This window comes from Cibotium barometz, chromosome 48, assembly GCF_041138505.1.
Source record: "Cibotium barometz isolate CiBa-2024 chromosome 48, ASM4113850v1, whole genome shotgun sequence".
NCBI lineage: Eukaryota > Viridiplantae > Streptophyta > Polypodiopsida > Cyatheales > Cibotiaceae > Cibotium > Cibotium barometz.
In genome coordinates, this window is record NC_141093.1 from 12,356,973 (window position 1) to 12,369,349 (window position 12,377).

At 41.6% G+C, this 12,377-nt stretch overlaps 2 protein-coding genes across 4 annotated transcripts in view; both read left to right on the forward strand.

The window, feature by feature from the left end:
• The first annotated feature begins 2,460 nt into the window (after window positions 1-2,460).
• On the forward strand, window positions 2,461-3,012 carry LOC147610818 (uncharacterized). The gene has a single exon (XM_086785297.1). It carries the CDS (start codon window positions 2,461-2,463, stop codon window positions 3,010-3,012), a length of 552 nt encoding a protein of 183 aa, XP_086641423.1.
• Window positions 3,013-3,466: 454 nt separating this feature from the next.
• LOC147610819 (S-adenosyl-L-methionine-dependent methyltransferases superfamily protein) overlaps window positions 3,467-12,377 on the forward strand; it is a 37,139-nt gene continuing 28,228 nt past the window's right edge. Inside the window, exons 1-2 of one of the 3 annotated variants that reach the window (XR_015263916.1) lie at window positions 3,467-3,627; window positions 3,709-3,802. Coding sequence is in view for 2 of the 3 variants with exons in the window: in XM_086785428.1 (XP_086641554.1) it covers window positions 3,601-3,627; window positions 3,709-3,802 (121 nt within the window). In the remaining variant the exon portion in view is untranslated. The remainder of the gene's footprint in view (window positions 3,628-3,708; window positions 3,803-12,377) is intronic. The other 2 variants (XM_086785428.1, XM_086785429.1) reach the window with 2 other exon arrangements.

Sequence of the window (12,377 nt, forward strand, 5' to 3'; positions counted from 1 at the left end):
GAGGGTTATGAGCTCGGCCATTGGAAAGATCCTCACGATAGTTGTGGTTCACTAGGTAATCTCCTTTTGGATGTGTTTCAAGGAGGGTTAGGGTGAGCCTTAACATTTTTGGTGCCACTGCCGGGCGGGGAGCTATCCCTTGGCTTTTTCCATCATTTTATCTCTAATCTATGCATAACCCACTACCCATTATCTTGATTAGTGGTTTTCCATGAAAAAGATGTGGAATTGATGGTAATTTGTGTGAGATTTGTTGTAGAATAGCTCTCTTTTTTGTTTTGAAAAGAATGTTTTTAAACTTAATTTTTAGATTAATTTGTTATTTTTTTGTTATTTTTATGGTTTTTCATGTTCTTAGGGCTTGCACATAGTTTGTATTAGGCTTAGTTTGCATCCATTGCATCAAACAATGTAAGAGAATGCATTTCTTAGTGAATGTTAGCTCTCTTTAGTTTAAACATAGATCTAAGATCATTAATTCTAGTTTAACTGTGTTTTTTTTGTTGAAATTGTTTGGATTAGAGTGTTAGCAAGCACTAGGAGTAGCTTAATCTTTCAAAAAAAATTTAAAACCATCAAAAAACCCTTGAATTTGACTAATTTCTCTTAATGGACTGGTTTTTATCATTAAGAGTGATTAATGTTGATCAAGAGGCTAAAAGTTTAGAAAATGTGTTAATTGGGGTCTAAATTGATCATATAAGTAGTCGAAATTAGGGTTTTTGAGTGTTTTGAGAGCATATAGATACATCAAAATACCTAATCATATTAATTGTTTGATCAATTGGAGAAATTTGACTCTCTTTGCTTAATTTTACCTTAAAAAGGAGACTATAATTAAGAGTCTAATTAATTTTCTAATTTAGATTAATTAATTTATACAATTATTGATACACATAGATTAGTTTTTCCTTGCTTTATCCAATGATGTGCTCAATTGTGTGAATTAATTAGGGATTAGTGGTTAATTAGAGTCCTTGATTAGTGTAAGAGGGAAAGATTGAAAGGATTAATCTTGGATTAATCCTTGATCACCTTTTTACATAACTCATTAAGGCTAATGAGCATTCAAGGAGAAGATGCTCATGAGTTGTCAATTTGTCCATTTTGGGGGTCATTTATGAAGGGTACATGTAAGGTGTGTCATTAAAGGGTTGACTTTTTTGCTTCCACTTACCTTTTTTGGGAAAATGCCCATATTTTTTTCATTCTAAATTCAAAAATATTCTCCCCAAAAAGAGAAATCCGGTTCATGCGTGATGAGTTCTTCACGGCGTGAAACAACAGTTCACTTGAGCAAAAAAAAAAATTCGAAATTTAATCCACGTGACGTCTGGTTCACGCATGGAGTTTTTCACGACGTGAAATAGCAGTTCACACGAGCAAAAATAAAAAATAATAAAAATTAAAATTTAATTTCCTCACGTGAAGTCCGGTTCACGCGTGAAGAGTTCTTCACGGCGTGAAACAACAATTCACGTGGATTAATAATAATAATAATAATAATAATAATAATAAATCAAAATTTAATCCTCATGTGAAGTTCGGTTCACGCGTGAAGAGTTCTTCACGGCGTGAAACAACAGTTCATGCGGGTAAAAAATAAAAAATAAAAAAATAAAAATTCAATCCTCACGTGAAGTCCGATTCACGCGTGAAGAGTTAGTTCTTCACGGCGTGAAACAGCAGTTCACGTGGGTAAAAAAATAAAAATAAAAATAAATTTTAATCCTCACGTGAAGTCCCGGTTCACACGTGAAAGGTCATTCACGTACGTATAGCGCCTAAGCTAATTAGGGCAAACGGACACCCGTTTGATCCAACGAAGAGTATGCCAAGCCTCTGGAGGCTGACGAGCAGTAGGAAAGTATAAAGAGTATTCAGGTACTCTGAATGAGCATTCAGGTACTCTGAATGAGCATTCAGGCACTCTGAATGCTCATTAAGGAGCATTTAGGCACTCTGACATGGCCACAATAGAGGGATTGCCTGCAATTACACAAGGACTAAACCCAATGGCTGACATCTTCACGCCATTGAGATCCATGTTGCCAATTCACCTCCCCATGCCATTGACCATGCCTATAACAAGCGTGTCATCCAATGTCATATTGTTTACTCTCCACTTCTTTCTGTAATTTAGTGCTTTGGACATATCTCTTTTCGGGGTCAGCAAGCACACATAGTGTAAGCAAGAGGAGCCCAATATGGTAGCTTCTTTACCACTCTAGTTTCTCTTTGCTCATGAAATGTAGGGAACTAATGACAGAGACTACTTTAAACCCTTATGTTCCACAAGTGAAATCACATAATGTGTCCTCAACCACCGTGCAAGCCTGCAACCTCAAAGCTAGGTAGGCATAGGGTCAAGTGCCATTAAAAACTACATAGCCCAACCCTATTGGGCATGAAAATCTAAAACTATGGAGGACTGAGGGTTTTACGTAACAACTCTCTTATATGTGTAGACATAGATTCGCTAGTGTTATACTACAAGGTATTGTGGACTCTAGGAATAAATTATGGAGTATCGTATACAATGCTCTGGGAGGGATGCATGACTCAACACACTTTAAAGAGTGTAGGCTTTACGAGCGTTTAAAGAGAAGAGAGGTACTTGTTGATGTCCCTAGGTTGCAATTGCATGAAGAATCCATACGGCCATATATTGTGGCAGATTTTGCATATAAGCCCACTACTTTCTTGGTCAAACCTTGTAGGTCAAAGGATAGAGAACACTTGCGGGAGAAAATACTATTTGATAAACATTTGTCAAGGGGTAGAGTTAAGGTAGAGAATGCTTTTGGGATCCTAAAAAATCATTGGCGTATTTTAAGGGACTTAAATGTGGCCATGCCTTTTGCACCAAAAGTAGTAGCAACATGTTGTGTATTACATAATTTTGTGCAGATGCATGGCGAAGCTGAACCGCAAGATCAACTAGATCCTCATGCAAATGGGGGAGACAATGGAAGGGCTAGCATGGGGTATCAAAACGAATCATGGGCATGAGGATACGAGCCGCCTTATTTCGTGACTTCCATTTGAGAATGCAACATGATCGTAGGCTAAGCAGGTGAGTTTCTTATTTCTAGTTTCAATCTTTTTGTTTACTTTCTTCGAACAATTACTGACTTGGGAGGGGGTGGTTGGGAAGCCTCTTGGTTGCGCAGAGTAGCGAACATGCTACTTTGGGGTTTGATTCCCCATGGGCTAGAATGGTTTGTGTTTGAGTGAAGGTCCTTGTATGGAAGTGAAGGTCTCTTGTAAGAAGTTGGTGGTGAAAGGTAACTGTTTATTTTATAAAAGAACTTTTTGGATGACTAATCGGATTTGTCCCTTCATGTGCAAGAAAGGCCTCCGTCCCCCGACCAACTCCGACCAGGTCACTCTTGGGTAGGACGGACTTGACGGGAGATAGTCATGTGCACAAGCTATCAAAACTCCTCCTTTTCTAGAAAAACTAGGTTTTGATGTGGGTTTGGGAGGTTAAGAATTGAATGAGGGACCCAAAATACATAAAATACGTTGTGATGAGGCTTAAATATTGAATCATGCATACAAGATACATAAAATACTGAAGCATAAGAAGGCGAAGTTATGGGCAAGTCCTCCAAAGACAAGCGTGTATGTATACATGCCATTCTCCTTATCTTTTCTTTCTGAAGTCTTGTTTGCTTCTAACTCCATGGTTTGTTGTACTGACAGGACATCTACTACCGCAAGGCCAAGGAGGAAGGATGGAGAGCACGCAGCGCCTTCAAGCTCCTCCAAATAGACGAGGAATTCAACATATTTGAAGGTCAGTATTTATTAAGAAAAATAATTTTAATAAAAAGCAAAAATTCCAGAGACTTTATCTGCCATTACATATAATATATATTACAAATAATTCGCTTTCTTTTAATATGAAGTAAAATCTGCAGGAGAATCAACTTTTCTAATAGGTCTAATCCAGAAATATTGTTTTTCAAGTCGCAGTCAGTCTTAGCCCTATTTTTGCAGGTTTTACTTTTTAAAAAACAATATGCAGATAAGTTTTCAAAAAAAATAAAAATAAAAATCCCATCAGTATCAAGTCTGCAGGAGCAGCTTCAAATTTTAGACATTATTTTTGGCCGAGAACTTTTTCAAATTCTTGGGAAAAAAATGTCTAAAATTTTAGACATATTTTTATGCAACTTCAATGAGAAAAAACACCGTATAGAATATAGTCAGTTTTTATTTATTGTTTTTGCAGGTTTCACATTTTTAAAATATAGTACAAAAATACAAGTGAACAGCATACAGGAGTCAGGACATAGTCACATGGAATGGGATCGGAAACAGCTGTTAAATTTCAAGGAGGTATGCTTGTCTTATTTGACAAGCATGTACTACCACATGCTGCCTGCAACCCTTTTAAAGGGCATACCACCCTAAGTGGTGCATGGAAAGGGGGGAGTCTTAAGTCTCAGGTGCACCCTTGTATGCAAAAGAGGTGTGCACAGAGCGCACACATGGCTGGGTTGATTCTAACCCCCAACCTCACACTCCACCGATTGAGTCCATTAGGAGCATATGGCTCAATATCATTCACACCCTCCGCGGTCAGTGAGGGAAGCTACAAGGAGGTTCTCACCACATGCGGAAGCGGTGGGAAGCTTTCTTGAGGCTTTGGAGGCCTGGCCCATTTCTCACAGATAGAGGTGGTGACCCCACTTGGCATTACAAACCACCTGTGTGGTTGTTCCCCCCCCCCCCCCCCCCCGCGCGCCGTTCTTATGAGATAGTTTTCTCCTCATAGACCAGCAGCCAGCTAGAGGAGAAGTGTCTCTTCCCCTTTTTGATCATTTGATTCCTGCCCTTAAATGAGGCGAGTTTGTATTTAGCCCTTCGTGGTTGTATCTAGCCTTTTGTGGCTGTTTTTCATTAACTAATAGAACGATCTTTTTTCAAAAAAAAAACAAAAAATAAAAAAAATCCCATGTTGCTTATGTAATGCAGTTGTCTTTCAGCCTAAACTTTGCCACTAAATGCTCCAGCTTTCTTTGGTGGAAAATCCCCATTCACACCTTGGTTCCGCTCAGGGTGTGAAACACTGGTCAAGACTGGTGAAGGGACCAAATGGTGACATCCCCTCCGTCTTATAAGACAGTTGTCCGCAACTGAATAAGCTCGATACCACTGAAATATCCTTAAAGTATAGTAGATGCACTGTCAAATTGTAGTATTTCATACTTGCAACATTAAAGCCATAATTTCATATCCACGATCCGAAGTCAGATACGGGCACAAGAGCCAACCATATCAAGAAAGAAACTTTATCCATATCCGGAGTCAACAACTTTGTTAATAAGCAGACACAGGCACAAGAGTCAACTGTGTTCCAAATATCCATAAATCCATAAGCCGAGTCAACAACTCTGATATTAACTTGACACAGGCACAAGAGTCAGCTGTGTCCTAAATATCCATAAATCCATAAGTACCTTTAAGTACCTGCAAAAATAAAAGAAGCAGAATACTTAGCCACCAAACATCTTGCCATGCCATTGGACCGCATAAGAGTACCACTCCTAAGATCCATATGCATGCCCAAGCCAAACATGCTTCACATGTCCATATGGTTCACCAAGGTAATGACCCTTCCATGAAACCAAACATGCTTCACATGGCCATATGGTTCACCAAGGTAATGACCCTTCCATGAAACCAAACATGCTCGCTAGTGTTTCCCCTTCCATGAGACCTCACTCACCAAGGCTTCCACCCTTCCATGAGTTCATGAAGTCACTCACCAAGGTTACCACCCTTCCATGAGTTCACACAATCACTCACCAGGGTTACCACCCTTCCATGAATGAATCCATCCACAGTTGGCGTAGACAAAGTCCCCTGCCCCAACGAGATGTTAGATCACATGACCCTTGGCGTAGACAAGTCCCCAGCCAACAAGGGGTCATGTCCACTCTACCACATGCACTTCGTGTCGGTACTCAGAGCATACACTTTGGAGGAGAGGTGGGCTCAAGTTCACTCTACCATATACACTCCGTGTTGGTACTTTGACCACACACCTTGAAGGAGAGGTGGGCTCAAGTTCACTCTACCACTTGCACTCCGTGGTGGTGTTCAGATCACAGACCTGGAAGGAGAAGTGGGCTCAAGTGTAGAACATAAGATGAGAATGAGTCACATGCATACATATCCTGGTTCTCCATAAACATGTCTGTGCGACAGATAGTTTTACAGGCATTTCGTCCGCCAATAGAAATCCATATAAAAATCCTCTATCCATGAGATATCCATGAATTCTATAAGTCCATGGCATCCCAAATAAAGGGAGCCAAAAACATACTCCATCCAAGCAAAAGGAGCCAAAGAGCTGGATCTCAAGCCCAAAAATCACTGAGTCAATAATAACCATATAGATGCGCCAAACCATCATATATGTATAAATCCTCGAGCAAAGATATGCCAAAAACTTAATCCATAGTCATTGAACATATTCGTATGAAAAACCATATAAACCAAGCTTTTCAATCATTATGTTTACATGAAACAGTTCAAGGCAAACAACACACAATTCTCCTTGTACAGGCATACAAGGGTTAAGTGTCCAAAAACACTTACATCAAATTTCAGAAAGCAGCAACTTTGCAAAACTCAAAGTATACTTAGCTTTTCTTTGCCAGGTTCGTCAGGAGGTCAAAAGAAATATCTCGTCACCATATTCATAAGATATCTTGAGATATATCTCCATATAGCTTGTTGCAAGCATGATTTATAATCCACAATAATCCATATGGAAAAAGTGTTGAACATGGGCACATAAAGCCAACTCCATATTCCGAGGATAAAGTCTGTGAATCCATAAATCCTTAGACCAAGCTGTCTACTACTCATGCTCATGACTGCGTCCATAAGTTCAATAGCAAAACTATTGGTCAATTTAGTCCCCACTTCTGATCTTTTCTCTTTCTCATTGTTGGAAGAAAGCCTCTTGCTTCCGAGAAAGCCTATGCTCTAATACCACTATAACAAGTAGGGGACCTGGAGCGATGGACAACCACTTCAAATACCCGATAGAGCATGAAAACACAACAGAATAACCATAAACAATATAATAACACCGCACTGAGCCGGAACGGCCGGCCCCCGTAGGAACGAACTTCTTTATTTAGATAGAAGCTTTTACAATAAACCAAGGTGCGGGTGTGTACAACACCGGATTTTCCAACAAAGCAACGGCAAATCTCTTGCCTAGATATCTATCCAATGCTAAGATAAAAACATAGCAACAAAAGCCATCCGAAAACTGTCTCAAAACAGTCCCATGAATCAGCTCATAAACATTCCATGAAACAGCCCGGTACGAAGCCAAAAACAGCCCTGAACTCTGTGCCAAAACAGCCCCAAAATGCAGCCTCAAATCAGCCCCAATAGAGCTCTCAAAACTGTCTCAGATTCCTCCAAAACAGCCCCAAATCTGCCCATAACCAGGTCAAGATTGTGAGAGTGAAGAACACCTGAAGATAATCGCACGTGTGGGCCTGTACGGCTGTACGATTGCTGAACAGTTGCTGGAATCAAGAGCTGCTGTCCAGCCAGAGGAGAGAGAGATCTGTTGTCAGCCAGCCTTTAATCGATCAATTAAAACAATAGCAAAACACAACACTGTAGTAGGTGGCCAGCTCCAAAACAGGAGGGCTTTTTCAAAAAGCAGTTCTAAGGCCAAAAAGCAAGGCCCTGAAGCTAGAAAAGCAAAGCACAAGAACTTTGGCCATATTTGAAGTAATATTTTATTATAAAAAGCTAAAAGGGAAAAGGAAAGAGAAAAAAGGAAAAAACAAAAGCATGGATATGCTTTTAGCAAAAAGGAGGGCTTCCCACAAGTATAAAAGAAGCATGAGCCTCTCTTGAGAATCGAGTTGGAGAACAACCTCCTCATCTTTAAGGCGTTGAAATCTTTGTTGAAGCGTGGAGATCATCTTCTCCATCATCATCCTCTTGATCATGAACCAAATCATGCAGTTTCTTATCGTTGCCCGTTGATTCAGAGTGCCTCCATCAATGGCTGTGCCACATCATCATCTATCTGAATGACTGTATGGATTTGTACAGCCGTACAGAAGTGTACGGACACCTGGGATTTTTGCCGCCTGTTGTTCGCTGCCGTCACCTATTGATGTACGATTTGCACCAGCGGATTGGACCTACGCAGCACCTCACTTGAATTGTATGTGCTACCTCCTGAGGCGCTGCCAAGACAAAGTCTAGCACTGCTTGAATCTTCGCTTGGTTGCTGCTAACGACGGCAACAAAAGGTTTTGTTGCCACCTGCACGCCGTTCCCAGCTGTCATTTGTCCTAAAGTTGGTGCCACCTGGCCACCGCCTACTAGCGAGCACCCCTTGTCTGTGCGCCACTTGCCTGGCTGTCACCACCAACCTTTTGAGTGCCGTCGACAAAAGTTGCACTTGCCACCACCTGCTAAACATTGTTTGGCTGCAGCAATAGATCCGCACCTTACAATTGTTGTTCTGTCACAAGGAACTGTATTGGTTCTTGTTTCTCTTAATGACCTTTTGAGGGTTTTCTCTACTCCAGATTGGGCAACAAGCTTCATCTTCTACACACATCTCGTGTACTTCTACAACAAACTTGAGGTTCCTTGGATTTGTATTTGGATCTGGATTTAGGATTTGGACTTGGCTCTTTATTTGGATTTGGACTTGTATCTGGAGTTGGACTTGGATTCAGATATTGGATCTGGTACTAGCCTGGTGAGAGATTCCTGTGGGTCATCCATGTGGTGTGCTCGGCATCAGAGATCTCGTGCCTCGATATTGACTTCAACTTGGGATTCTACATCGGCATATTTGTTTGTTTTTGTATTCATTGGTTGTATTGATCCTGGCTCGCGAGCTCGTGGATTGTTCCTGAATAAATTCGTTAAAATGGGGCGGGCCGCTCAGTGTGTGTGTACTGTGCAAAGATCCTTGAACCCTTCTCTCTCCCCCTCTCTAATTTCTCTCTACTTTCTCTCTTTATATTTCTATCTCTTGGATACGTGGTTGAATCTGTCATGGCACGCCCCGTTGGGATTACAGTGCTCATGTTATCTATTCTGTATGCTTAACCAAAATTTTGTTAGCCCAAAAATGGTCCTTTCTCAAGTAGAGAAAGAGACCTTTGCTCTGACACCAATGTTACAGGCAGGCGTGTGAATACAGAAACCAGTGGCCAAATCACAACATACATTCAACATCCATCACATCATGAGCATGTATCAATACATGCTGTCTCAAGCAGGGCAAAGCAGCCACCAACTGCCTTCTAGTGAAACCAAGCCCTTGGTCACCAACCAGTGCAAAACAGTCACCAACTGTTTTCTTGGTTTCACGGCTGTCCACACAATTGTGAAATCCAACAGCCCCAAACAGCACTTTGGCCAAATCGTTTAGCATCCAGACAGTAGGGTTGAGGCTAGGCACAAATTGTATTGGTTCCGACCCAAGAAACCCTTGATATCTTTTGGAATTATGCAGTAAAACAGCACAGCCAGCCTGTAGAGAAGCAAGAGAAGCTATCGACCAGCCCTAGAGAGCTTGTATGCAACTCGATTGGCTCTGTATAGCCTGTATACAACTCGGCCAGCACAAGAAAGAGAGAAATCCCTGTCAACCAGCCCTACAGCACATGTTTTGGTAGTCGACCAGCCATGCAGCACATATTCATGAAGTCGACCAGCTGTTTGGCATCAATAGAGCAGTTGGCCAGCTTTAAGTCTCTTCTCCTTGCTGTCCAACAGCCCTAAGCTCTCCCCAAAAGAAGTGGACTTGCTCTATTTGGCTGCCCTGACTTGTTCAGCACACCATGCTCCCAAAAAAACAACTAAAAATACCTCCTTAGCCACTTTTAGCAACTTGTGGGCTTTTGGTCCAGTGCCCAGTTGCCCATCACTTACAACTGGTCCTCGTACATTAATAAAGTCTAGCCCGATGTGAACTCTTTGATAATTTATAAGTTTGTCCGCCCAAACTTTAATGAGTTTGAACCTGCAACCATAAACTTTAGAAGACAAAGGAAATAATAATTAAATAAGGTTGCGTGTGCACACTTACCACCTGCAAAACACATAAAATCACCACCTTAGTCCCAAATAGGTGTGCACACATGCGTCCACGGGGTGTCCAGGCGTCCTTGATGCCGTCACACATTCATAGGCTAAATGCCAGGCAATGTCCATGCAAACAAAACAAGTCACACATGCAAGTGCATTTCACAGGCAAATGCGTGTGCGCAATGATTTGGATTAAATCTCCCAACTCGCCATCCTGTACACCAAAATAGTTGCGACCATGGGTACCACCCATGCTGGATCCAAATACTGAACTCACTAGAGCAACTGCCCTTGCATGAGTTCATACTCATTGAACAGTCACCAACTCTTTCATGAACTCACATACTCACTGACCAAGTCACCGACTCTTGCATGAGTTCACAAACTCTCACTAGGGTCACTAACCCTTGCATGAGTGTACAAACTCAGTAGACAGAGTCACCAACACTTCTTACTAACTTAGAGTCACTAACTCTAATCACTCATTAGAGTCACCAACTCTTCCATGAGTGAATCCATGATGCTCTTGAATTCTTCCAATACAACATCCTGGAAATCCTTCCGCACGCCACAGATCTCTAGAGGTTTGTGACAATATCACCCATGATGGACATCCTGGATGGGCCCTTGCCTGACATACAGGGTTGATTGGTTGTTTTTACTCAGCTCTCTCATATCCAATTACTTATTGTACCCTATGCGTGGCATAGTAGGATCTAGGTTTGTCATCTTGTATATTCTCAAGAGTCTAAGATCTTAGCTTTCGGTTTTTTAGTTTATTGTTGCTTTTTCTTATTTCATCCATGACTTGATTTCATGGGCACTATGTACACATCATTTTGGTCTCATAGACCCTTTGGGTCTTTTGAAGACGTTAATATAACTCTCTCTCTCTCTCTCTCTCTCTCTCTCTCTCTATGTAGACCTGCGTACCATCACCATCACCACTGGTCATGGATGTCCTCTTCTATATCATCACATATATCGGGCATGTATACATTGACAAGGATCACCTCCCGAGACTAGCACTAGAGCCTTCTATGTAGTTAGATCAGGAGGAGAGGGAGAGGGATTATGTTAGGTTGGCTAGCATTAGAGTCTTCTATGTAGTTACATCAGGAGAAGGAGTGGGTTACGCTGGCTGGACTACCCTCCCTGTCATTAGCACCATCACCATCATCATCATTATTGCCAGCAAGGTACTCCGAGGTAGTTGAATGGTTTGATACACACAGGTGGATCGTCTTCCTCCTTTTCAGTATAGTCTGGACTCTCCATTCTTGAACCTCTCATGATAGGCTATCAACCAGATTATCTTATTGGATCTACTAGGGCTTCACATACATTGGACATGGGCCTCTCCTTCGCCAAAGCTTGGCATGAAATCCTAGTTCTATAGGGACCACTTCCTAAGAGTTTTGGGGAATGGATTCGTTGAGATCCTGAGATACATACATATACATATGTCACATGCCATGCATATCGTGATTGGCTACTTTAGTGTTGCATGTGCGGAACTGTACTGATCCATAGCCCGAAGCTTCATTAAGAACAAGATGTTGATTAAACATGAGAGAAGAAGAGAGAGAGATTGTGTCAGGGTTTTCTTGTATTTAATATGGTACAAAAAGGTGACATGGTTGTCTGTACATGCTTGGGCCCTTGGTCAGCTCCAAAGGGGTTGACCTCTGGCCCCTTACATAACTTCTATTGAATGCTATGAAGATGAATGCGTGAATGACTGCTTATTGAACTTGATTAATGACTTCATGTATTTAATATTTATAGCCATGACACGGGCGTGCCAAAGCATCATGAACCTCTACCCGATAGATACAGATCTAGGAGGCTCTTCGACGCCATGATATGCTTCCATCACAGAGGCCTGATATTCTCTTGGCCATCAGATTGGTATTGGGTGTGGCGGGCATTACCATCAGTTGGTCATGGCTAGTTTACCTCATACACAGGGTCATATGCTGATATGGTGCTGCACATTCTTTCTTGGTTTGGAATGGAAGTGGCTCTCTGCCACATAGACACTCAGCAGGCAGGAAGCAATGTCCACCAGGCTTCTTCCCTGGTTACAATTGCTTGGCAACTAGCTCTCTTTTCTCTTTCTTAGTAGTAGTCACAAAAAGCCACGTGGTTGCTTGACTTTTGTACTCCCGGCCTCTCAAGTAGCTCCTCCTCTAAAAAAACCCCAACAACAGTGCTTGCTTGGCTTAAGCCTGCAAGCCTCCTCTTCTCTTTGACCCGAGAAAGGCCAA

Coding starts and splice junctions, on each gene's coding strand:
- LOC147610818 (XM_086785297.1), top strand. CDS start 2,461: ATGTGTAGACATAGATTCGCTAGTGTTATACTACAAGGTATTGTGGAC.